This window comes from Rhinolophus sinicus, linkage group LG05, assembly GCF_036562045.2.
Source record: "Rhinolophus sinicus isolate RSC01 linkage group LG05, ASM3656204v1, whole genome shotgun sequence".
Lineage (NCBI taxonomy): Eukaryota > Metazoa > Chordata > Mammalia > Chiroptera > Rhinolophidae > Rhinolophus > Rhinolophus sinicus.
Genome location: NC_133755.1, coordinates 146,220,367 through 146,247,191, shown reverse-complemented (window position 1 = coordinate 146,247,191; position 26,825 = coordinate 146,220,367). Strand labels below are relative to the sequence as shown.

The 26,825-nt window shown below is 39.8% G+C and overlaps 1 protein-coding gene across 2 annotated transcripts in view; it reads left to right on the top strand.

Annotated features, from left to right (window-relative positions):
* Positions 1–1,404: 1,404 nt before the first annotated feature.
* The window catches only part of MAN1A1 (mannosidase alpha class 1A member 1), a 156,212-nt gene continuing 130,791 nt past the window's right edge, over positions 1,405–26,825 (top strand). The window contains exons 1-2 of one of the 2 annotated variants that reach the window (XM_074333505.1): positions 1,885–2,115; positions 2,461–3,312. In XM_074333505.1, the coding sequence (XP_074189606.1) occupies positions 1,915–2,115; positions 2,461–3,312 (1,053 nt within the window). In that variant the 5' untranslated portion in view covers positions 1,885–1,914. Of the gene's footprint in view, positions 3,313–26,825 lie in introns of both variants that reach the window. The other variant, XM_019740975.2, reaches the window with a different exon arrangement.

Here is a 26,825-nt window from a genome sequence, read left to right as displayed (position 1 = left end):
TATATGTGGATTTTAGTATTAAGAATGTAAAATGGATGATACTTTTAGATGCTTGATAGTTTAATTTCTTGTTGGTTACTGTTCAAGATATGATAGTATCATAATAATAGAATGCATTACACGTGTTAATATTTGGGAGAAACTTGAGGACCTAAAGATGTCATGGATATTCACACTGTTTATATTCAAAGAGCCAGATTAAGAATCTCAAACTCACCATTTTAACACACACTTAAAAGTAGATCTTAATGCTTTTCTGGAATACTTAGTAATATCAATTTTAAATCAAAGTTTCTAAATATTTGTGTGGGTATAAGAAATAATTCCATTCTTAAAACATAACAGTTAAAATAATAAATCATTCCAAAAAAGATGATCATGAGATTGGCTTTTAGTATAGTATAATTATCCCTATCATTACTATCTGTTATCTATCTACCCATGAGGTAACTGAACTTTAAGGATGTTGTTGGAAACAATACTATTTCACAGTGATTCAAACTTTTCAGTCTATCCACAACTTTGAAACAAAAGTTACCATTCCTTTATTTAAAAAAAAATCATTGTTTTCTTTTTTGGTCCTTCTAAACTTTGTTACCCTGCTTGGATATGCTGCACTCTTCTGGGCATAGAATTTCATAGCAGTTATCAAAATAACTAAGCCATAATATCAGTTTTAATGAAACAATAATTTCCTATCAACAGAAACTGGATGTATGACTCATTTTACACAAAACAAACATACAGCATATAATGATGGTTAAGATGAATACTTATGTAAAAAGTGTCATAAGGATTTTTGATTTATATTTTCTCATATAGTCTAACACCTGAAAGCAACTGTGTTGTGCACACCTTCCTGAAAGGTGCCAGCTGTTTCCTTTGTTTTAAGACAACAAGCAGAATTAGACCTAAAATCACCTTTCCAGAGAAGGGTGAGAGATAGGATAAGCCTGCTACAAACTTGGTTTCAGAAATAGGAAGTCAGACAACTTTTTCCTCTCTGATAACCTTTTATTTGCTGAGTAATTATTTGCACGGGAATTACAAACACATTTCGGAAAATTGTAAGACTGTTTCGAAAACAGTCTCTATTGGACCAAGTCCTTACTTCTATGGAAGCAGTCAAATCCAAGACTTAATTTCAACACAATATTCAAATTTATTACTTGAAGCTGTGGCAACATAAAACTGTCTTCTTTAAATGGAAAATGTGAACAACTTCTATGAGGTAAATGAATTTTGAAAGTGGGAGTGGGTGGAGGAGGCACACATTTTTTTTTTTTTTTTTTTAAGTGGGAGAGGATGCACAGGAACAATCCTAAACAACCAACCATAAAACTAAGAGACTTAGGGTGTTAGACCAGAGAGCTCAAAAGCTACCCGGATCACAGCTTCTCACCTAGGGACTTTTGGTTTAATGCTGCGGGGCACCGGGGAATCCTTGCCTTGGGCAAAAAGAGGGTAATTATTGAAGACACGCTTCCGAAGGACTCAGTGTCCGGCGATTCTCTTGGAGACCCTGCCCTTCTCGGGACCCCCTCGGGGCAAGCACCACTTGGCACCGCACGGGTCGAGTGGGCTACAGGGAGGTCCAGCGTCAGCTCAGGCGCCTCCCCAGCAACTCAAGAACAACCACCCTCCTGCCGGACCCGGGCCAGAGGCCAGCGCAGGATTAACTCCCCGACCACGAACCCCGCCCGCTGCCTAGCGCCCTGGGACTCCACCGCGGTTCTGACAGCCCTCCCCGCTACCACTCCGCCAGCCTCGCGCCTCCGGGACCCACGACCTTCCTGCCCTCCGCCGGGGCCCCCGCGAGGCAGCGCTTCCCGTAAACTCCCCGCCCCGCGCGGCAACCTCCCCGCCTCAGCTCCGCCCCCGAGGGACCCTGAGCAGCGCTTGATTGGCCCGGCCATGCCATCATTCTCCGGACGCGTCACCGCCCCCGTTTCCGACCGCTCAAAGACCGGCAGTGGTGTTAGTGCTCGCGGGGCCGCGGCGGAGGGCACCGTGCTAGCTTGCTCACTCCCACTCGCCCGCGGGTCGGCGCGCTCACCCAGCCGAGCCGCGCACCAGGCTGCGGGGCTGCCACGCTGCACACTCACCGCTGCCTGGGTAACAGAGACAGCTAGTCTAGCTCCGACATGGGGAGTGGGCGAAGTTGACGAGCCCCCTCCCCACATTGCGCCCCTCCTGCCGCGAGGTGCGCTGCCCTCTCCAGGAGGTGCCCTCACGCGGCCCTGTTCCAGGTGTGCGCGGGACACCCCGCTCCCTGGGACCCGAAAACTTCACCCCAAGTTTAAAGAGTGGACTCCGAGGGCGTTGCCCGGAGTCGGACTCCCGTCTCCGCGCAGAGGGAGCTGTCCTAGCGGCTTGCACGGCCGTCGCAGGGAGTTGACCCGCTGGAAACTTTATCACCATCATCGTAAATACTGCGCTTTACTGTTTCTCTCCCCGCAGGGACTGCATCCAGCGGTCTGTCGCGCGTACTTGTTTGCCAAAGGAGCCGCCCCAGGAAGACCCAGCGGGGAGCTGTTTCCCCAGGGGATACCTGCAGCCCAGCCGAGGGGTTTGGGCGGCCTGGATGCACAGGACTCAGCCCCGCAACCGCTGACGCCGTGCGGCGGCGAAGTTTGGCTGCTGAGCGGCGCGGCGCAGGGCCACTGGACAGCGGGCAGCCGGGCAACCACAGCAGCGGGAGCGATGCCGGTAGGGGGCCTATTGCCGCTCTTCAGCAGCCCTGCGGGCGGCGGCCTGGGCGGGGGTCTCGGCGGCGGTGGAGGCGGTGGCAGGAAGGGGTCGGGCCCCGCCGCCTTCCGTCTGACGGAGAAGTTCGTGTTGCTGCTGGTGTTCAGCGCCTTCATCACGCTCTGCTTCGGAGCGATCTTCTTCCTGCCTGACTCCTCCAAGCTGCTCAGCGGGGTCCTGTTCCACTCCAGCCCCGCCCTGCAGTCCGCCGTTGACCACAAGCCCGGGCCCGGGGGGCGCCCCGAGGACTCGGCAGAAGGGCGAGCCCGGCGAGGTGATGAGGAAGCGCCGGGAGACCCTGCCGCCGCCCTGGAAGATAACTTGGCCAGAATCCGTGAAAACCACGAGCGGGCTCTCAGGGAAGCCAAGGAGACCCTGCAGAAGCTGCCGGAGGAGATCCAAAGAGACATACTGCTGGAGAAGGAAAAGGTGGCCCAGGATCAGCTGCGTGACAAGGCGATGTTCGGGGGGCTCCCCCCGGTGGATTTCGTGCCCCCCATCGGAGCGGTTGGTCGGGAGCCTGCCGACGCAGCCATCCGAGAGAAGAGGGCAAAGATCAAAGAGGTGAGTGCACCATGGTAGAAATCCCTCCCGACCGCCGTTGTTTTCAGGGAGAAACGATAAATCTTTGAAACTCTTAAGATTGTAATATTACAATGTAAGGGGACACTGCACCTACACCAGGTGCAGTATCAAAGGCTCTTTCGTTTTCCTTTTTTCACTATCATAGCAGATGTAGCCAATTACCATCTGAGGTTGAATCCCGTTGCTTCTAACTTGCATGTGTGGGTGAACATAAGCCACGCGAGGTAGGCATGCAATACATGGGCACATAGTGTGCAAACTTCCTCTTTCACTGGCTGATACACGTTTCATTGTTCCTGAGAACAGTGACAGTGACGGTCCCAAACAGCCTCAGATAAGACTTGGACATGGCTTTGAAATCAATCTTGAATGTAAACGCAAAGCATCAATCATGCATAATAAAAAGATTCTAACAGCAAGCCAGCACACCCCAGCGTTCAGACATGTGGCCCCATTCTGCCAAGTGGCATCCTGTGTGTACTTACAGACTATAAAGGTGAAACTTGCTATCATAGGGGGCACAGTGTTTACTTAAAAACAAACTGAAAAATTGAAAAAGCCAGTCTACTGCCTCCTGTATATCTAGTGTAGTCAGAAAAAAAGTGTTCCATGTGATGCAACAAGTTTGCCTCCACAATGATGACCTAATGACGACAAACTTAATCTAGGACAAACATGGACTTTGATAAGTCTTTTGTAATTTCTTTCTCGTAATTTTCAGTTAGAACTTGTAACATGTGGTTAGTTCATGACTGGCTTAAAGCTGAAGACCTTAAAATAATTTCCAACTGTCATTTTAAAGATGAAAGTTGAAGGGCCTAGAGCTCCAGAACCAGTCAGTGCTGGAGTCATCACTTGAAGCCTGTAACTTCCTTCCAGTTACCTATCACCAGGCTCTCTGGACGTGCTTCCTTCCACAGCTACTCTCCTATGTGAAATTGTGCCAACATGATTTTTATACAGTCCAAGAGCTGTAGAAACCATATTAAAAACATTTCATCCCAAATCTTGATTCAGATTTCTAAAATACATTATGAATGGAAGCGATATTTTTGTCATTTTAAAAAATTTCGCAGTCTCTGTGAAAATACATTTTGTGTTTTGACATTGAGTAGGTAAATCAGGAGAAGGGGCTTCCTGATTCCCCCATTTTCAGACAGTAAACAGAATTTTGAGGTGGTGAAGAAATATTTAGCTTGAGTGACTACAGAATAGAAGCAGCCCTTTTGTCATAGGATTTGTGACTTTACTGTAAGACCAGATGAATTTGGTTAAGCTGTAATTGGGCAAGTTAAAGTCGAGTTGAGCCCATTTCAGTTGATCCTAGATATTCTAGAATGCCTCCATCCCTCCTATGCAGATAGTTCCTTCCACATCGCATCAGCCTGTCTGCTCTGAGACCCTTTCTCAGGCATGGAAGCCTCTCAGACTTGAGGGAATGGATTTTACTCCCTCTGACAACTTCTGTCTAGCAGTTGCCCTTCACCATGGAATTCTGTCAGGGCTATCAAACCAGGAAGATGGATAAAAGCTCTAGTTCTTGCCAACCATCTCCCTCCCCTCTTCACCTCCCAGCCTGCTTAAAATATATACAATCAAAACCCATAGGTAAATTACATCCAAGTCTGTATCTGCTTATATTTTCCTTAAGTTTGAAGCCGTGTAATTCACATGTATCATGCCCCTAAATTCCTATGACTGCCAGTAGTGCAGCTCACTGTTGTCCAAGGAAATTATTTTAAATAATAACGATGCGTGGTTATTAAAAAGCTGTTGGTACTGACCAATAGTGATTAAAAGTGCCTTTAGAACTGAAGTAGTGGGACAGTAGCAGTCAATTCAGGACAGCACATCAATAGTATGGGTATCTGTTCCTATTAGATCCATGTTATATGCGTTGCTAAATCAAAAGGTCTTAATTAACCATGTAAAGGAAATTCATGTAGCCTTCTGTGTCTGTGTGGTGCTAACATCTTAGTATCTAGATATATTGAAATTGCCCAGTCTTACATAAAGTACTGGAACCCAATGTGGTCTTTAATTCCATGTGGTAGTAAGAACCTCCCCCCTCCCCTCCCCAAAAAGTAAACACAATTGGCTTCAGTATTCAGTCAAAGGCTTATGGGAAGAAATGGATTTTGGTTCTTCATCAGATGAGTTCAGACAGATATGTTCCTTTGTAAACCAAAAGAAAGAAAAGGTAACTTATGTGATTCCAAAACTGGACTGTCAATGTTTCTTTTTAGAGAGGAAGGAGTGCTTGCCCACTTCAGTAGGATAATCCCTGGACTTGAAACATTTAGATTCAGTTTCAGGCACCACCATGGACCAGTGGCTCATGCCTTAGTTTTGATCTTTATTGTTCCTATATTTTCTAGTTATTTTTATATACTTAGGTTCTTTATCATCCCTGAATGTACTAATAGCTCTGCAGTTAAAATTTAGAAGATATAGGCAAGTCTAACATGTTGGGAGCTTGGACAGTAATTTCTGAGCCAAACTTTTGTAAATTTGGTTTAAAGATAGCCAACACTATTTTTACATTGCCAACACAGTTGTGTTACTGGTACTGTGGTAAATTTTTAACAAATTTGGGCCTAGGGGAGACAGTCTGTAATTGTAAATAGGACGTTGCCTAGCTCCCTTTATAATAAAAGACATTACCTGCTTTTCAGTACTTATTTGATGAATGGTAAATCTTGATGTAGAACTTAAAATTGAAATTAAGCCCCCCCCTCCATGAAATCTGTAAATAAACTCTGGAATTTTCCTGAAATTTATAATATATATGTAGTACATATTTTTATGAGTTTGATCTTTTAAAAATTGTACCCAAGTTTGCCTTAGCCTTACAAAGTAATGTTAGCATAATGAAGCACAGAAGTTAAAATAGCACCATGGAATTTTTAGAAAAATTGTCCATTTCCCCTTCGACCCCAACCCTTTTTTAAAATTAGAATTTTATCATTATTATTATTATTATTATTTTGCCTACACAAAAGACTTGCACTGTCCTCCTTTAGGATTAGCACCCTAATCTTTTTTTTTTTTTTTTCATTTTCTGGAATTATGGGACTCCCTGAGTAATAGGGGCTGAAGACAGTCAAATTGTCAGAGGGGATTCCTCCCTTCTCAGACTGAAGTCCCCACCAACCTAAATGGGGTGGAGGTGGGGTCGGACATCCAGCTTTGAGTCTGTCAGGTAAGGCGTTAGACTAGGTAGTTGTGGAATCACTGTTGGCTTCTCTAGGTTTCTCAAAACAGGCTTTAGTTCTTTATCCCAGAGCTATTTATATAATCATAAGTTTAAAGAAAATTTTCATGTTGATGACTAATAGCTAAAATACATTTTTATGCCTTACACTAGCGTTAGGTTGTTCTTGAGTCTATAATTTATGTTAACTATTGACAATTAACCTTTTATTAAAGATCAGATGTAAGACTAATCTACCTTAACAGATTAAAACAAAATACTTTTATTTTGAAACTTTCCAATTTATTTGTATGCATAGTTCAGGTGTGGAAAATAGTTGCAAAATAATAAAAACCACAATTTGAAGACCTAAAGGAGCTTGGATACCCTTGGGTTATTGCCTTGCCTGTTCTGCTCACCTTTCTTGACACATACCCACTGAACATGGGCAAATGCAAGATTTCCCCACTCTTAGGACCTTCCTCAGATCAGGTAGGTCATGGACTGTAAAGTGTCTCTCTTTAACAAGTAGTTGAATAAATTAAGATTTCAATAGTGTAAGTACTGAAGTAGATGCTGACTCTTGAACATTAATATACAAAAGCAAGAAAAGATTATTAATGGATAATCAATGATATTCAGTTTAATTTTCTATAAGCTATTGATAATTTGTCTGAGAGAAGTATTCTGTCTTCCCCTTATTAGGTAACTTAAGATTCACATAAAGGAGCTGCATTTATGACTTAGAACCTAATTAAAGGTATGAAAAGAGGTTAAAAAATGCACTTTTGCATCAATGCGTCTGTAAAAAAAAATGCAGTTTTGAGTCAATGCATCTGTATTAGGTGAGCTAATAAACTAAACCATCATGAGAAATTTATCCTAGTATTTCAAGTATTCAAGTATAGTATCCATAGTATTTTACACATATCCTAGTATGTGTAAAAGGACCTTGTATAAGATCTGAATTTGTTGGAATTCAGTGGAGAACTTACATATTTGTATTGAATTATTTCATAACTTATGGTAGTACAAATTCTGTATTAAAGAGTTTAAAGCCTGTGTCTCAAGGTCACAGGGGAGGAATACTACAGTTCCTTGTGAGTGATGAGGACTAAGTATACAGGCATGCCTCGGCGGTGGTGCAGTGTCAGTTCCAGACCACCACAATAAAGCGAGTTGTAGTCTTTTTGCGGGTGGAGGGTCTTACCTTCAATTTGTAAAAAATAAATGCAACATCTGTGAATAGCAATAGAGTGAAATGCAATAAAACAGGTTATGCCTGTACGTGGTTAGGTCAGAACTGTGCTGCAGCCTGCTTATATTCCCTTGCCCAGTAGAGAACCTGTAGCCTTTGAAGTTCTTTATAACCTACAGAATCATAAAAATGTATGTGTTTGTCAAAGATGAGTTCTGATTGGTCAAAATAGGAGCAGCTACCCTGTGGGGTCCAGAGAGAGTATGAAATGTCTTTCCCATAAGCAGACAAAAATGATAAAGGAGAAACCAGTATTTGATAGTTTAAGGAAGAGATTCTTTCTTTGGGGAAACTAAGTCTTGATTTTTCCCTCAGTGTTCTTAGCCTCGTGCCTTGTTTATTGAACTACCTCTAAACCCCCACCTCTCACCCCTCATTCTTAAGTCTCTTTAAAGGTCCTTTACATAAACTGCAAATTATTTTTTCTGTTACCAACAATATGCCATATGTTTACTTTTAAAAACTAATTTTTGAAAGTAAATATATATTCTAAGTCATAAATTATTACTTTAAAATTTTAAAAGTAAACGTACTCTAAGTAATAAATTATTGTATCTGTATGGGTACAATTAGAGTTAGTTCAGCCTGTTCATTTTACAGTAGAGGCCACTGAAGCACAAAGAATGTTCTGGAAATCACATTGCCAGTTAGTGGCAGAGTTGAGTTGAGAATGGAAGCTCGATCCTTGGTGAGTGTTGTTCACTATCCTTACATGGCTTGCCTCCTAAATAAAATGCCAAAGAAGTATATAAATTGATTGTCCATATTAATTATTTGCAGACCCTAATGTAGAATGAGTACAAAACACACACAGTATAATTCTGCAGAATTATAAATTTGACTTATTAGTTAAGTTACATTAACTATAGGAATTTTTTTTTCAATCTTACTAGTGGCATGATTTAGGACATTTCTTCTTTTTAAAGCTGCCCAGAGAAAGTTTGATATGACCCTTTTTTTTTCTCTTTATAAACATCTCTGCAGGAATCAGAGGCATTTGCAATTATTCAGTTGGACATTCTTTACAGTGAGAGGTGAGGAAAAAAATGAAGGAAGAAAAGAAGGGAGGAGAGTTGGCTTGGAGAAAAGGGTTGTGACAATGCGGGGGCTCTTACAAACTATACATGTGCGTGCTTTTTCATTGTTAATTTATTTTTCAATTACAGTTGACATACTTATCATGGTGATCAGGTGTACAACAGTGGTTAGACACTTATAAACCTCACGAAGTGATCACCATGATAAGTCTAGCACACATCTGTCACCATACATAATTATCATGATATTATTGACTGTATCCTCTAGGCTACATTTTATATCCCCTTGGCTTATTCTATAACTGGCAGTTTGTACTTCTTAACTCCCTTCACCTTTTCCGCCCATCTCTCCACCCGTCTGTCGGTGGGAGAGCACACTGTTATCTTCACCCAAGTAGGTCCTGGAGATTCTCTGGATGCCCTTTCCCTGCTCCACCTATTCTTAACAATGTGATGGTGAAAAGAGTTGGTTCTGGAGTCAGATGACCTATGTCTGAATTTGGCCTCTTCCATTTACTAGCTTTGTGACCTTAAGTTTTTTTCATCGTTCAGAGCTTCAGTTTTCTCATTTGTAAAACAGGAGTAATAATAGGACTCACTTTTTTGGATCAGAAGGCTTAAATGTGATGGTCCACACAAAGCACTTAAATTGTATCAGGCATGCAGTGAGTATATGATAAATATCATTTGCTATTATTACTGTTATTAGTCACTAGCTGAAACCATCAAGCTGAGATTAAACTGTTTCGTATAAACCAAGGAAGTGGGTGATGAAGTTTCAAAAAGTTATCAAAAACAGTTCAAATAAGTTTGATTCTTATAGAGATACATTTCCAGTTCATCAAGATGATCTTTCCAGGCAGCTGCATTTTTATCGTACTACTGTCAACTCTGATCTCATTTCTGCCCAATTCCAAAAGAAACTTTCGGTGTCTTTATATACGTCTTCAGCTTCTGTCCTTCAAAACACGTGTTAAAGAATTTGTCTCTCTCACGGTCAAATGTGCTTGTTACTGATGTACTATCTTTCAGAATAATCACAGTTCTTGAGTCACCTTCTTATGCATTGAAATCATTCCCCCAAATACAGAGATTGAGTAAAGTTCATTGAAACCTGTCCTGTCTTTGGAGAAATGTGAGAAGATGGTTTCAGACTTAGCAAAAACATATAATTATGATCAATTTTATAAGCAGAGCTCAGTCTATCACCTGGTAGTCAAAATTCATATAAATCAGTTGTACTGTGTAACTCAAAGATTTTGGCCTCCTTTGAGAGCTTTGGATTTAGACTTATTAGGGCTTTAGGCCCAGAAGGACCTCAAAGATCCTGAAGCCCAGTACTCATTTTACATATGAGAAACAGGGCTGTGAGGTGTGACTTCCTGAGATTCCCCCAGTGCACTAAGGACAGAGATGGGAACTGCCTCTTAGTGCCCAGACCTTGCTAAGCCTGTGATAGCTTGACTCTAATGAGAACTTATGCTTTGAAGGCTGGCTGGCCTGGCCCTCTCTCCTCCTCCTCCCCGTCCCTGAGTGGCAGACCAGCAAAGAGAAGCCCCGCCAAGACCATCCTTACAGGAGATGAAACATCTTTGCTGGGTAAAGTATTGCCTGAGAAAGCAATACTGGCTAATTCCTTTGCTGTGAAGGATGCAGCAGCACTGCCCACCTCCCACTGAGTCCTGATAAAGACCTCTGTGATCATTAGGTACCTGAAAGAAAACCTAATGAGATTAAGGTGTAAAGAGCATTTAAAAGTTGTAACCCTCTTTTCTGTCATGAATACTCTGACAGTTGCTTTAGGTACTTTAGAACCCCCGCAGTCCCTCAGTTAATCCAGAACAGAGATAATAAAATTTAAAAGCCCACATATCCTTTGTATTTATTTAACTTTTGTAACTAGAAGGCCTCCCTCACTTCCTTTTTCCTGTCAGTCCATTTGTCTCCCTGGCTCTTAAGCTTACCAAAAGCCTAAGAGCTGCTTAGGCTCTGCTTTGCTCCACTACTTTTTTTTTTTTTTTTTTTAATATATTTTATTAAATTTATTGGGGTGACAATTGTTAGTAAAATTACATAGATTTCAGGTGTACAATTCTGTATTACATCATCTATAAATCCCATTGTGTGTTCATCACCCAGAATCAGTTCTCCTTCCATCACCATATATTTGATCCCCCTTACCCTCATCTCCCACCCCCCACCCCCCACCCCCCTTCCACTACTTTCTGATCACTCTTGCTCTACATCCTTTCATACAATGAATGACACTCAGGCCACATTCTGTTAACGTTCATTTGCACTTTTTCATGTGTTTATATGTGGGCCTTCCATTAGATTATTCTTCCTCCAGTTATTAGCGTGAGGGTGATCAGTATGGGACAGGCCTTGAAGTGAGGGGACAAAACCTGATGAAGGATGCCGAGTTCTGCAGGGGTGGTTTAATAACAGCACACTCCACAATAAAGCTATCTTAGTTGCGACACTGGTGGGGGATGCCTGTTTGCCCAGGCCAATAATAGTTTATGAGAAAGGGTGTGGCAATAATTGATGTACACAGCCTGTGAATGACTGTAGTTGAGACGTGAATTCAGGCCCTCCAGAGGCCAAGAGCTGTTGCTGGAATCTCCTTATCTGCCAAATCCTTTTTCATCGAATTATCTTTTCAAAGTCCTATGAAGAACACTTGATTCTTCTAAGGGACAAAAGGGTCAAAAGAGAGAAGGCCAGGGCTCGAGGCCATGCTCGGGGTGATGTCCCGCTTTCCTGAGCTGATGTTTGGGCATGACTGTCTGACCTTAGTTTCTCTTTCATAAGATTATATGCTGGAACTACAAAAGAGTGTGTTTCCTCACTGTATCTCTGTCTGTCAGGGTATAATGTAAATGGACAGACCTGTGGAATGATTAAGGCAGCACCAGAGTGTGTTCTCAGTCTCAAAATCTCATTCCCAACTGCCTAAAATTAACCATCAGTGCCTCCCTTTTGTTGATGTATTGCTTCTGAAAGGATGCTGTTCAAAGTACATCACTAAAGTTGCCCAGCAGAAATTGTTATATTTTGAGATTTGTCTTAGCAAGAGTGAGAATAGCTTTGTAGAAGAAGCAAGTATCTTTCATTGCGTTATTTCATTATAAATTAATGCTTGCTTAGGAAAGAACATTTTGAAAGTACAGAGGAGTAGAAAAAATAAAAAAATATTCTTCACACTTCTATCATTCAGTTACAAGTAGTGTCAACACTACTTCCCACCCCAACATATAGTCTATTTCTTTCTGCATTTGTAACCACCCTATATGTTTTTTCATTTTCTTCTAAAGTGCCATTGTATGATAGCATACTATATGAAAAGAAGCCTCATAGTTTATTTCACCATTTCCTTGGACCTGAACAATTAATTTCCAGGTTTGTGTTTTTATTTAAAAAATGCTGTGATAAACACCTTTGTCCATTAAGTTTTCATCTCATTTTTCGTTGCCCCCACCCCCATAGTAGAATTTGCCCTTATGTTCCTAAAAGGGGAAATGAATGTGTCAAAGGATCATAGTACATTTTGAGGGGTTACTTTTCAAAAACAATGTATACTTCCACCTCCCACAACAAATGTAGTCTGTTGAATCTATTAATTCCATAGGTGATGAAACAGTATCTTGTATATTTAATTTGCCTTTCAGCATTTTCTACTGTGTTGGATGACTAGCTACATTTAATCATTGTGAGTTGTATAGAAGGGGGAAGTTTTTAAAGGAGCAGGACTGGGAAGAAGGCAGAACTTGGAGGCCTGTGAAGTGGGGTATCAGAGAAGGTGGATCTAACAAGCTGGGTAGCGGGACATGGACTCTCAAAGGAGGCAAAGTCCTGAAAGGCACTGGAGAGTATTTTATTTACAAAAACTCACAAAATTTGCTCCTTCCTTGGGTTGACATCAAGGATAAAAAGTACTCTTTATTAATGGGCGCATAGTATTCACCCCTTATCCACGGAGGATACGTTCCAAGACCCCCAGTGGATGTCTGAAACCACACATAAGTACCAAACCCTATATATACTTTGTTTTTTCCTATACATACATACCTTTTAACTTAATGGAAGAATTTTACAACTTCCCTTTGGTATATATGAATTGCCAGCATCACTACTCTTGTGCTTTGGGTCCATTAGTAAGTAAAATAAGTGTTATTTGAATACAAGCACTGCAATAGGAAACAGTTTGAAACAGTTGATCTAATAACCCAGAGGGCTACTAAGTGACTAACGGTGGGGTCGGAGATCGAATACAGCCATCTGGTTACCCTGGGCAAAGGGATGATTCATGCCAGGGTCTGAGCAGGTGAGACATTTTATCATGCTACTTAGAACAGCACGCAATTTAAAACTTATGAATAGTTTATTTCTGGAATTTTCTATTTAATATTTTTGAACTGTGGTTAACCATGGGTAACGGAAACCATGGATAAAGGGGGTTACTGACCAAGCACCTTGGAAGAGCTTGCTTTACTTCAGCTGAGACCCAGCTAGCTTCCATTGGCTCATCTTCACTGTTAAGTTATAGTTGGGCTTTTGCATCAGGTGTTGGAGGAAGGTATGGCATCTTTGATATCTGGGGAAGCAGGGAGAGAGCTTTCTCTTCGAATTCATCAGGATGCTGTCTTTAATATTTTAAGATCATAGTTGACAATCAAAAATAGTCTAAATAGAATTTCAGAAGTGATTTTAGTGATGCCAGAAAATGGCAAGTCTTACAAAGCTGAATTTTTAAAGGAGAAAAATTAACCAAAAGGAAATCGTTCATAAGATTTCATGGCAATAACTGTGTGCATCTTTATGTTTGAAGGGCGCATCTTTATGTTTACTTCTTTCGTACGTTAGAGGCCTTTAGTGTTTTAAATAGGATAAATGTGCATTTCGTCTAAAAGTATTTTATTTTAGAAGAAAAGCATGGTTTGTTTATGAAGTTTGAGCTTTTTATTTTTTATTTTATTTTTTGCTGATTCCTTGTAATAATGTGTTTTTAGTCCTGCTTTTTTAAGATAGTGAAGAGCTGCACATTTCAAAATTTATTTATATTCTGACCTTGTTAGTTCACAAAAGTCTGCTGAACGCCAGAAGGGTTTAAATTTGTTTTCGAGACTGCATTAACATGGTGAATAATGATTGGAATAAATACACTATATTATTTTTATAAATTGTGGTTTGAGATGACAGTAATTTTAGAATATTTAGGATGCTGTTCTCTGTGACATGTTATTTTTGTAGTCAACTGGCATTGTAAAATGTTATAATGTCAACTACATGTTTTCATCTCATAATGAATGAATGAATAGAAATGCCTCAACAGTTCATATTGTGTTTTCAGGAGTTATTAGCATAAGTCAGCAATTTTATAAGGCATTCTTATTGCGTGTAAAAGGAACTTTATGTAGTAAAAAGCATATTTTATAAATGGCATATGTTAGTAATTTGTGTACATTCATTCATATTAAGCATTTTTGTTAATCTTTATTATTTAATCCACTTAGGCGTTACTTATCTCTGACTGCATGATAAAGAACTCAGTAGCTTAATGAAAGGGGGGGGAGGTAATTTGAGGACATAAAAAATGAAGATGATTTATTAAATACTGGTGAAAGCTGCTTTAGCAGTTAGGGTGAATAAAAAGCATGATTAATTAAGTGTAATAAGATAAAACTATAACATAGGTTAGTACTTCTGTTTTTCCTGCTCCAAGAGTACAGAATCCCCATGACATTGGCTCTTTATAGCCGTGAATCTGTTCCAGAATTACCATGTTGAGAGCCGGAGGAAGAGCTTCTTCCTTATTCATCCACCAGATAAGCTAGCCTTGCCCATGATATGACCCAGTAAATATTTGTTGAATGAATGTCTTTTTTAAAACAAACATACCAAGAGGAGTTACTCAGGTTAAGTATGACATTCTCCCACCTTTAGACATATAATCACAAAATCCAAAAGTGGTATCCTCTCATCTTTAGAACCCCTTTCACCTATCCTCATGGGCTCCAAGACCTTGTCTTTTGAGGGGAGACTTGATTTTTTTATAACAGTTAAAAGCGATTCAGAGCCAGATCTAGTGAATAAAGAGAGTAATCCATGTAGGAAACACATTTTCCAGTTTTAAAGTTGTTTTTAGAATGACTTATAAAATGCAAAACTGTGTTCATTTTCTTATATGACTTGTAAACTGACTGTGAAGGTGATTCACAAAAAATCTTTTGAGCAGATGCAACACCACTGAAATAAATGTAGATACTTGTGAGATTTCCTTTGAAGGTCTACACTTACTTGAATATAAAAGTTCTGTTTCGTTTAGAAGCTTGTCTGCTTCTATATTTCCATCCTTATCTGTGGTTTTGCTTTCCACGGTTTCAGTTACCTGCGGTCAACCACAGTCCGAAAATATTAAATGGAAAATTTCAGAAATAAACAATTCACAAGTTTTAAATTACATGCTGTTCTGAGCAGCAGAATGAAATCTCATGCCATCCCGAGTGGGATGTGAATTTTCCCTTTGTCCAGCATCTCCACACATGTATATGCTCCCCACCCATTAGCCACCTGGTAGCCGACTGAGTTAGCAGATCGACTTTCCCCCAATGAAGGTGCTTGTGTTCAAGTAACCCTTATCATGAGAAGGTAAGTAGTAGCCTAATGCTTCGTCATCGTGTCTCTGTTATTCACCTCACTTCATCTCATCACATAGGTATTTTATCATCTCATATCATCACAAGACGGGTGAGTACAGTATGAGAAGACCACATTCACATAACTTTCACTACAGCATATTGTTCTAATTGTTCTATTATATTATTAGTTATTGTTAATCTCTTACCATGATTAATTTATAAATTAAACTTTATCATAGGTACATATGTGTAGGAAAAAACAGTATACTGTATAGGGTTTGGTACTATCTGAAGTTTCAGGGATCCATCCACTGTGGATCTTAGAACATATCCACCATGGATAAGGGGACTACTGTGTGTGATTTTAATTTAGGTAAAGTCCTCTTTCATTTCTGTCTATTTTTATCTAGCGTTGTGGACTACATTTAATAACAGTTGTCTTTTTGTATTTCAATTTTACACATGATGTACCTAATTAAAGGTTGAATTTGTGTGTTTTTTTCCTTATCCCAGCAGAAAGTTTTGAGGGACAATGGTGTTTTTGTAAGTAATGCTTACAGTGTTACACTGAAATGAAAAGTCATAGGTTAGGTGTTATTTTCCACAAGAGAAATTATAATTTAATAAAAAATTTTCCCTATAAGATGGTATGATATTTTGAGAAAGAACTTTGGTCTTCTTTTTCCTAATTTATTTAATATTATATCTTCTGAAAAGGACTGTCTCAAATAAATAATCATATGGTCCAGGCTCTATGAATTTTATGAATTTATAAATGGTCCCTTTTCCAACTCATTCTGCATCTCACTATTAGATTAATCTTAAAATAGCACTTCTCTTCTGTTGCCCGGTTTTATCGATACAGAGCCTCCATTTCCTATAGAGTAGTGAGCGATTCAAAAAATCATTGCTGGTTTCAGCCCCCAAATTTTCTGATTCAGTTGGTCTGTGTGGGCCACAGAACTTGCATTTTTAACACGTTCATGGGTGATACAGATGCTACTGGTACAATGACTAAAGTTTAAAAAACATGGCTCTCGAATGAAGTCCCAACTTCTTAGGCTGACAACCAGTGTTCTACAAATCTGCCTCACTTTGTTTCTTGAGTATGTCTCTTGAATTAGGAGGGACTCTGTGCTTTAGCTAACTTGCATAGTTACTGTCTCCAAAACACACATATTTTACAGCTTTGCCTTGTTTACTTTATGCCTCTCAAATACAGTATCTTCTTACTGGCTCAAACTCCATGTCCTCCATGGAGTTTTCTCATTCCCAACCTTTACTCATCTCTCTCTTCTCCAAATCCCAGTGGCATTTATTTCTATCCTTGGCCTGTGTGTGTTTTGATAATTTCCTGTGTATATGTTATCTTCCAACTAGATCCCGTAAGTGTGGAGACATTTTTTTCTATCCCATAGGTTCATGGCCCAGAATTTAAAAGTGGAAGGCAGTTTGTCTTAAATACAAGGTAGGACAATTAAGTTTGCGAACTCATCCTAGAAAAAGTGCTACATACCTCATTGCTGAATATCACTATGGTCACCTTCGAAGTACTCCCCCTGGGAAGCTATGCACTGACACCAGCGCCTAGTCCACCCTTCAAAGCAATTTTGGAACTCTTTTCCTGGAATGGCCATCAGAGCTGGCGTTGTATTACCTTTGATGCCCTGAATGTCATCAAAATGTCTTCCTTTCAATATTTCCTTTATCTTCAGGTAAAGAAAGAAGTCACTGGGGGCCAGATCAGGTGAATAGGGAGGGTGTTCCAATACAGTTATTTACTGGCTAAAAACTCCCTCACAGACAGTGCCATGTGAGCTGGTGCGTTGTCGTGATGCAAGAGCCATGAATTGTTGGCAGAAAGTTCAGGTCATCTCACTTTTTCACGCAACCTTTTCAGCACTTACAAATAGTAAATTTGGTTAACTGTCCAGTTGGTACACATTCATAATGAATAATCCCTCTGATATAAAAAAAAAGCAACATCATTGCAACAAGTTCGCGAACTTAATTGTCACACGTCGTATAACCAAAATGAGAAACAATTTAAGTATATCACAAAAATTCTAGTCAGACTGTGAGGCAATGCAGCAGAATGGAAATTCCTTCTGAGCCTCTCTTACCACATCTGTAAAATGGTGCTAATTCTCTTTTGTAGAGTTGTTGTAAGACTTAAAGTAGAAAATGTATGTGACTGACTCAGCACAATGCCTGGCATGTAGCGTTATCCAATAATCAGTATTTACTTATTAGCAACTAGGGATTGGCTGAAACAGTAAGCTTGCAGTTTTCTTAAGAAAACGGGTTGGTGATAAGTAACTGGATTTGAGAAGGCATTTCCAGGAAAGAAAAGAAAGTTTTGGCTGCAGTATTGCTGTGTGAACGGATAGTTTTTGTTGCTGCTACCACCATCCTTAATTGTTGCCAAAATCCCTACTTCCTGTGGCAGGAAAGTAAGCATTCTTTTGCCTTGTTTCAGTTGTTATCTCAAAGAAGTGATGCTCATCCTTAGGAAAACCAGGGAGAGGGTGTCCATTCATCAGTGTCCAGTTTCCTCTGGCTTCCTTACTGCTGTCATTCAAATGCTCAGATTTGGTGGACAAGGGAGGAAGGGTAAGCAGAGGAGAATGAAATCTGGAGAAATATCTTAAGGGCATAGAAAGAAATATTTTGTGAGCTGAAAATGTTTCATTCAGAGATAGCTGCGGGTATAAATTTAGCTCAATAATTAGGCATATGGTGCTTTCATTTAGGAAGTGTCTATACCCTTTGTGATAAGATCCGTTGAATATTAGAGCTGCTGCGGCTTTAACTACGATGGCCGCAGAGATTCCTAATGCATTTAAAACAAGAATTGAAGAGTGAAATGGAAAACAGAATTAATAATTTGTTCTTGGTTGGTTTTAATCTGCTCTTTATTAACTTTGTAGTTTATGCCTGGAGGATTAGATTTGGAAACAACACCAGTTAATGTTCTAAAAGTTTACTCCCTTTTATTGCAACATTATATTCTTAAAGATTTCCTGAAAACTATTTTGGCTGAATTTCGTCTTAACATGATTCAACCTAAAATAATAGAAAGCTTTTGATCTATAATACTATTTTTATTCTTAAGTTATTTCATGACAGATTCAAAGTAGGATTTATTTAATAAAAAACTGATTAATACAGAGAGGCGAAGGTATTCTTTCCTGGCCACAAATATGTTTTAATCTCCTCTTTTTCTAGCTTTTTTATTTAATCCCCTCCTCCCCAAACTACTGTATTCAACCTTGTAATTTTAAATCTGCTTGGTGGTAAGGAAAATAGGAAAAGTTAATATCAAAAGATATTTGTATTTCCCATGCCTTGTCAAATGTTTCTAAAATTGATTGAAAACAGACTGTAATTTTATAAATAGGAAAGAGTCCTCTTCTAAAATATATATTCCAAGAATCCTATTCCATGATGAACTGAGATACAGAGGTTGCCTTCAGGGGCGTGGGGAAGAGGGGTGCTGTTCATCTATTTCTTTCTTAATGCTTCTTTAATGTAGTGCCATTAGAAAATGCCTGTAAGTCTAGGATTTAGTGTATTTGCTTCTGTGGTTGTAGTTCTCCACCCACCTGTGATCTAGAGAATTACACTCTAGGTTTTCTTAAGGTAAAGGCACTAGAATTCAGGCTAAATTTAGATGGAACTTTTTTGGGGACTAGGAAGAACTTTGACAAACTATAATACCAGGTCTGAGTTAACCAGTTGTAGATTCCTCATTACAAAAACTGCTCTGGATGTATGTATTCGCAAGAATTAAAAGATTTGACCTAAATGCTCTCCCTTGACTTCCATGTGGTAGTTGAGGTTTAGGATTTTATAGCCAAATATGCCACAGGCAATCAGCTATTAGTTTTAGCTGTTTTAAAGTGGCTTAATTTGTCTTTTTCTATCATGCTCTTTTACCCATTCTGTTAATCATCTTCCATCCTTTTGTGTTTTCTCTCAGAAAGTTGATGCTAAAGACACAAAGGTAGAGAGTAGAAGAGTAGCAGAAGTGGGATTATATGTATTACACATGTCAGATTACTAGTCAGATTAGTTAATAATCAGAAGTAACTGTGGTTAGCAGGGACTGAGCAGCACTCTTGCTTCCTGGAACCTTGAGAGGTGAATTCTAGATGTTAGCTCTGACAGATCACCTTTTCCCTGACCGGCTGGGCATTCGATGCTACGTTTTAGAATTCCTGAGGGAGAAAACTGTCTAGTTACATGATTGGTTAGCATATTTGTGGGCCTTTGGCTCTCAGTGGAATTGCTAGAAAGATATCTCAGGAAGGAATGCCTTTTGATTAATTTGAAATCTCATGCATCACCATAGTGTTGCTAGGGTTTTCCAAAGCACTGAGGGATTTTTGCAGGTAGCACTTTCAGGAGCTAATCTGAAGATGGTAGACCAAACTGGCAGGGAGGAAAGGTCCTTCCTCCACCTCTAGGTGAGATCACTGTTCTTGTACTTCACTCTGTAATATATCCTGTCTTCACAAACCCCAGGGGCACAGAACACATTAGTGGACATAAAAGAGAGTGTCTGTTGTATAGAATGCACCCCAGAGTTTTCCATCATTATGTAACAAGTGCCCCAGTTAGATATTTTTTTAAACAGAATTTTGCCTTATTATTTAAAATAAGATTTTTATTTCTTAATTGACTCTTAAACGTTAGCTATTAATTCGCAGGTATATTTGGTTTGGATAACAACAACAATCACAATGCCTGATAATTTTTTTCTTTTTCTTTAGGTTTAAAATAGAAGTAGCAGTTAAGACCACACATTTAATAAAAAATACAACTTCTCAGTTATACTCTAAAATATGCTCCTTTCTTTCTTCCAGAAGAATGCATGTCATTCTTCTTGTTCTGAGAACAGTCTCCTTAAGTGATTTACTGTGTAGCTTGATCTAAATATAATTAGAGCAACCAATAACTAGATGTTTTCAATCTCATCTTTGCATATATTTTGCATCCTTTTCCTTCTATTTTAATTCTAGAGTGGTGAAGAGTATGAAAATGATCGCCGCATACCATTTGTTAAGTGTTTACTTCTTATTAGGCACCACGCGAACCACTTTCTCTACATAATCTCATTTAATTCTCAAAACAGCGCTGTGAATTCAATATTGTTTCCCCATTTCATACATAGGAAATTGAGGCTGAGAAGCGTCAAGCCAATTGCCGAGGGTTACAGAGCTTCTGAGTGCCTCACCTAGAATTTGACCTTGGCTTTGGCATACATCTCCCTCCCAATTCACTCACTCCCCAAGAATGCCCCTCAGCCCCCCATCCCTAACCCCCTGCCTCGGCACCCTTGAGGACCTTAGCCATCTTGGTTAAAGAAAGGGACTTCTGAGAGTCACTCCTTTGCCTGAGAAATAGAAGGGAAGCAGGGGCGTGAGGGTGCCTCTGTTTCCATCTCAGCTTGTGGCAAACATGCTGGGATGTTTTTTAACCTAATTCTGAAAGTAAAACCTATCATCAGTTTGTTTGGAAAAGCTTTTCTTAAGAGTAATACTGTGTTCAACATTAAGCACATGTTTATTAATGTAGATTAATGTATGTGTACACCTTAATGATATGTATAGAACAAAATATGGACATGACTGTGTGTGTATATATAATTATCTGGAATAATACTTCAAACATTAATAAAAGGAATTGGGAGTTCTGGAAAGTCGTTTAAATCAAAATGAAGAGAAAGAAGATAGTCTCTGAAAGAAAGTCTAAATTTGCTTCCTTTTCGTCCTCTACTCCTGGGGCCAGTAAAGCTCTCAAATTTTAGAATAAATAATCTTGCCATTATTTAATTCTTAAGTGAGATATTCTATAAAGGGTGACCATATTAATTCAAATGAAAGGTGAATTTTAAATTCATAATGAGGACTATTACCAAAAAAGATTCTGTGAGTCAAAGTAATACATTGTTACTGACTTGACACACTCAGGTTTTGTATAGAAGTGACAACAAAAGCATGTTTAGCTGGTCCTAAGCAACAATACACCAGGTAATATAACTCTTTCTAAAGTATATGCAAATGGAACAATACAGTAATCATTCATATCCAAACGTTTTAAAAAATAATCTTAATATTATTTTCCTTTAATAAATCAAATTAAGAAACATTTCCAACAATACTCCTTCCAGAAATACTTAGGAGTATCACCCTGAGCAAAGCGCTGGAGAGACAAACAGTAAGCAAGACAGATATAACCACTGCCATTCTGGAATTCAAAGGGATAAAGAGTAAAAAGCCTGTGTGAAGTCATAGGTTTTTGTTCTTTTCCATCTGACTTACTTCATTTAGCATAATACCCTCAGGATCCATCCATGTGGTTGCAAAATGTGGCATATAAAACAAAAAAGTCACAAATGAACAAAAATAAAACAAAAACAATCTCATAGATAACAGACAACAGAGTGGTGGTTACCAAAGGGTAAGGGGGATGGCGGTGGGGGGCAAAGCAGGTAAAGAGTATCGACTATATATGGTAACGAATAGAAACTAGATTTTTGGTGGTGAGCATACAGATACCAAATTATAATGCGATAACTTTGTATGTTATTAAGCAGTATTACGTCAAAAAAATAGTAAATGAAAAAAAAAAAAGTAAAGCCAGTGTGATAATTGCTTTAGTAGGTGAAATGCAGGGTACAGTGGAAGAATATGTTGGGGACAGAGAGCTCAGATTTGGGGGAGTCAGGAATACTCTCTAAAAGTAGTTAAATATTAGAGTGACCTGAAGAGGAGTAGGAGTTAGCCAGTTGAAGGGCAGGATGAGAAGGGGTCCAGGAATAGGGAGTGGTCTGTGTGAAGGCTCTGAGAATGAGCTGGAGAACCAAACCAGGGAAGTGTGGCTGCAAAGAGTGCTAAGAAATGGGCTGGAGAAGTAAATCAGAGAATGAGTCTTATGAGGTTTTTAGACTTTGAGGTCATTGGGAGCCATGGGAGGGTTTTAGGTTGGGAAAGTTATATCAAATTTGCGTTTTCGGATAAGACTGGAGTCAGGGATATATGATCAAAGGTTCTGCAGTAATTCAGGTGAGAGGTGAGGATGGCCTGCGGATTCATAAAGATCCTTGAGATATTTTTTAAATAACATTTACAGAACCTTGTGAGCACTTACATGGAGAGAGAGGGAGGAAATGGAGTTAAAGAAGATTCTTGGGTTCTTGGTTGGTTTGTACGAGGGGTTGGGTGATGGTGGTGACTCAGGTGAAAAAGAGGAGTGGAGAGGTGAGATAGGCTTAATTTGGGGTGTTTTGCATTAGATGAGAAGAATGTCCAAGTGGAGAGAGTCTTTCATACACAGTTGGAAATACACAATAAGCACCGCAAAGAGAGGTCTAAACTAGAGATACCAGTCTTAAGACCATCTAGCCATAGAAGTAAATTAACTCCCTCAGGGATAGAGTGTCCTATTAGAAGAGGCAGCACCTAAAGCCTGAGGAACATCAACATTTAAGGGACGCACAGAGTAAGAGACAACAGACAAGGAGCCATCAGAAGCACAGAAGAAAACTAGCAGAGTGTGGCACCTGGGAGCATTTTTGGATATTTAGTATTTTAAGGGGTGAGTCTCAGTAGTGTCAAATGCTGCTGAAAGACAAAAGAAGGAATGAGAATTGGCCTTTGGCTTTGGTAACAAGCAGATAGAAGTTACCCCCTCCTGGAGCAGTCAGTGGTCTAGTCTGGTGGAGGCCATATTGCAGTGGAGGTAAGGAAGTACAGAGACAGCTCTTTGCAGAATGCCCCAGTGGATGGGACGTGAGAGTTAGGGTGGTAGCTACAGGATGACGGGGGCAATGGGAAGGTTGAGTAGAACTGGCAGCTTGCTGGACACGGCTGAGCACACAGTTGGGGTTCGCAGCTGTGGATTTGTTACGGCCCCATCTGTTCACTTGTTTGATTTTTCTTTAGCAGGATTCAGCCACTCTGATATATTTGGAGAAGGCAGACAAGTAGATTGACCTAATCTTGGGGTTTTCCTAAATTTGGACCAGAAAGAAGACACATGGTCTCTAGTGCTCATTTCGAAAATCTGATACAAGGATCATCTGTTTTTAAGAATATAAATTCACTCAACTTAGGTTAAAGAAAGTGGGGAGGAATATTTATTATGAAGATAAGAGGGGGGTGTCTCGTGGATCCAGGTCAAGCAGCACAGCAAGACCTCCCAGGGCCTGGAACTATGAATCTGCACGGCACCTGGAACCAAGACTGCTATTCCTCCAGTTTTCTATCCTGAGCTAATCTTACTTCTGTAGACATACCTGCTTTATTCTTTCCTCCACAGACAAGCTCCCTAGGAATGAGTCCTCCACTTTACATGGCCAATGAGTTTAAGTACTCATAGAGGTTCTAGAAAGCATCCCGGAGGCTCAATTCCAAATTACCGGAATGGAGAATCTGACCAAGTTGTAGTTAGGTGTCAAATCAACTATGGCCAAGGGAAGGAGTACTGATTTTTAGTACCGCTGTAGCCGTGGTACAGAGCTCCCTGACTGTTAGAGAGGAGAGGGCTGGCTGGCTGCAGAGTTCTCCCACTATCTCTGCTGTACCTTGCTATATTTATCTTATTGGAAGTTTCTCTGTTGTACAACTACTTGTTAGAGGCAGATTGCCCGGGATTCTCCTGTATATTCACTAGAGAAAGTTCTGTCTTCTTGAAATGACAGTTCACCGACATTAGCATTTTCATGTTGTTCCATTAACTATGATACAAACATGTCTGCAAAATATCAGTTCATGAACCAAGCCTACCTGCCCTGAGATGTTCACTGTTTAACAACCTGTCATATCGCTGCTTCCTAATGTGATGAAGTCCAAACGCTTTAATGGTCACCAGTTAAAACACACAAACACAAACACACACAGACACCAGAATTTGATTCTGTATTTCCAAAAAATCAGGTCTTAGCATTCATCTTTTGAATACTTGTCAATCAAGATCCAACTTAAATCTTATCAGCTACACAATTCTTACTTGTTCCTATTCCCCTTCAGCAGAAAAGCATTTGTCTTTCTGTGCTTTTATGGCTTGCTTTGTTTAATCCTCTATAATATACTTATTGCATTTTTACTGTTAAAGGCAGCATATCCAAAGGCAAAGAGATGAAAGAGCTCATGGCTTTGTCACTTATTAACAGTCTGACCCTTTGTAAGTACACAGTGACTTTGGGTCTTTCTTATCTGTAAAAGGGATAATGCCTACCTTTCAGTGGTTGTTAGGAGCCAGTGAGTGAATGGATGCAAAATGATTTACTTCCACTGTGATGCAGATTTTAATTATTTAGGGAAATCGTCTGAGGGTTGAAAGGCCAGATTTCTAAACCCCATCTGTCACTTGCTAATTCATGGCGTGTCAGTGGTCCAGTCACTGCCCTTGTCTCAAGCATGTTGGGTGCCGTGTTAGTTTTCTGTCGCTGCTGTAACAAATTATCATGAAGATAGCAGCTTAAAACGATACAAATTAATGTCTCACAGTTCCGTAGGTCAGAGTCTGAGTGGGCTTGTTTGGTTTCTCTCCACTGGTCTCCTACAGCTAAAATCAAGGTGTCGGCAGGCCTGTGTCTTACCTGGAGGAGAATCCACTTAGAGGTTCATTCAGGTTGTTGGCAAAATTTAGTTCCTTGCAGCTGTAGGGCTGAGGTCCCATTTCCCTGCTGGCTAGGAGCCAGCAGCCTCTCAGCTGCTCAAGGCGGCCTTATGTTCAACTTCCCTTTGCCCTTCCCTTTGCAAACCGGCAGTGCCCCTTTACGTGCTGCTCAGTGAATCTGACTTTCCCTTTTGCTGCATCCCTCCTGTCTCCAGCTAAAGAACATTCTCTGCTCTTAAGAGGTCAGGTGACTAGATTGGCTCCACCTGGATGTGCCAGGCGTAGCTCTCTATTTTAACGTGTTTGCTGTGACGTTCATCCATAGTCGAATGATATTTCCGTGCCACTGACTGAGGTATTCGACTTTACGCCACGAGCTCAGTGTTTCAGAAAGGAATCATTGCGGGATTTCTACTTACCAGCTGTGGGTACTATGTGTGATGCAGTATGTGAAGCCAGGTGAAGTCCCTTGCATGCAAGAGCTACTCAACAGTTATTGGCAAGTTGTGTGACCTGTTACTGTGGTTTGTGATCAGCTAAGCTATTACCCAGGAGGTATTTTATGCCACAGATTATTCGTAGGGGTAATCTAAACCAAAAGAAGCCAGGTTTTATAGTAGTTTCTTTGTGTAACCTACTGTTATTATTATATGCAGATAAACAGGGAAGAGAAACCAAAGATGTATTCACATGTAAAGAGTATTGATAAATAAGAAGAATGTTCTATTTTTTATTCTTAGAGCTTTTGTTGAGGCGTTACTAAGTGCCTTGGATAAAGGCACTTTATTTTAATCTCATTACTGTTCCTATTTTTCAAAGGAGTATTCTGAACTCAGTACGGGTATGTGACAAGGTTCCCAATGTCAAAAGACTACCAAAAATCTTGAATGAAAAATAATTCTGATTTGTTTATTCTCCTCCATATCACAGCAGATATAGTATAGAAGTTAGGAGCACAAACTCTGGAGCCAGACTCCTTGGATTAGACTTTCCTTAGCCACTTATGTGTGCAATGACCTTGGGCGACTTACTTAACCTCTCTGTACCACTGTTTCCTTGTCTGTAAAATGAGGGTCAAAATAAGGCTTACTTTGTAGAGTTGTTATTGAGGATCAAATTGAACAGTGCTATATAAGTATTAGGATTATTATTGTAATCAAACCATTTCTTTTAACCATTGATTCTTACCTGGGTCTACTTTGTCCTCCAGGGAACATTTGGCAATGTCTGGAGACATTGGCTGTCATATTTGGGAGTAAGTGCTAGAGGCATCTAGTGGATAGAGGCCAGGCATACTGCTAAACATCCTAAAATGCACAGGACAGCTCCCTACAGCAAAAAATTATCCACCCAACATTTCAGTAGTGCTGAGGATAAGAAACCTTGTTTTTAAACCAGTGGCTTTTTTATGGTTTTAGAAGCAACTTCATTTACAAATAAGATATTCATATTTCATTAGTGACTTTTAACACTGAGGATATTCATGCCAGATAGCCATGAGGCTCTGAGTTCTACAATCAAATAAAAAATAAATTAAAAAAAACAAACATTTCCCACTGTTAAAAAAGAATGTTTACTCTGTGTATCTATTTGTTTATTTTTATATGTAACATAGATTTCACAAGAGCATGCTTAACTTCTAGAATACACAACTAGGTGTTAGAAATATTCTGTTCCTGTGAAAAGTTGAGTGAAATTTCTAATTTTCTTAATCCAGTGAGCTTTCTTCTGAAGAT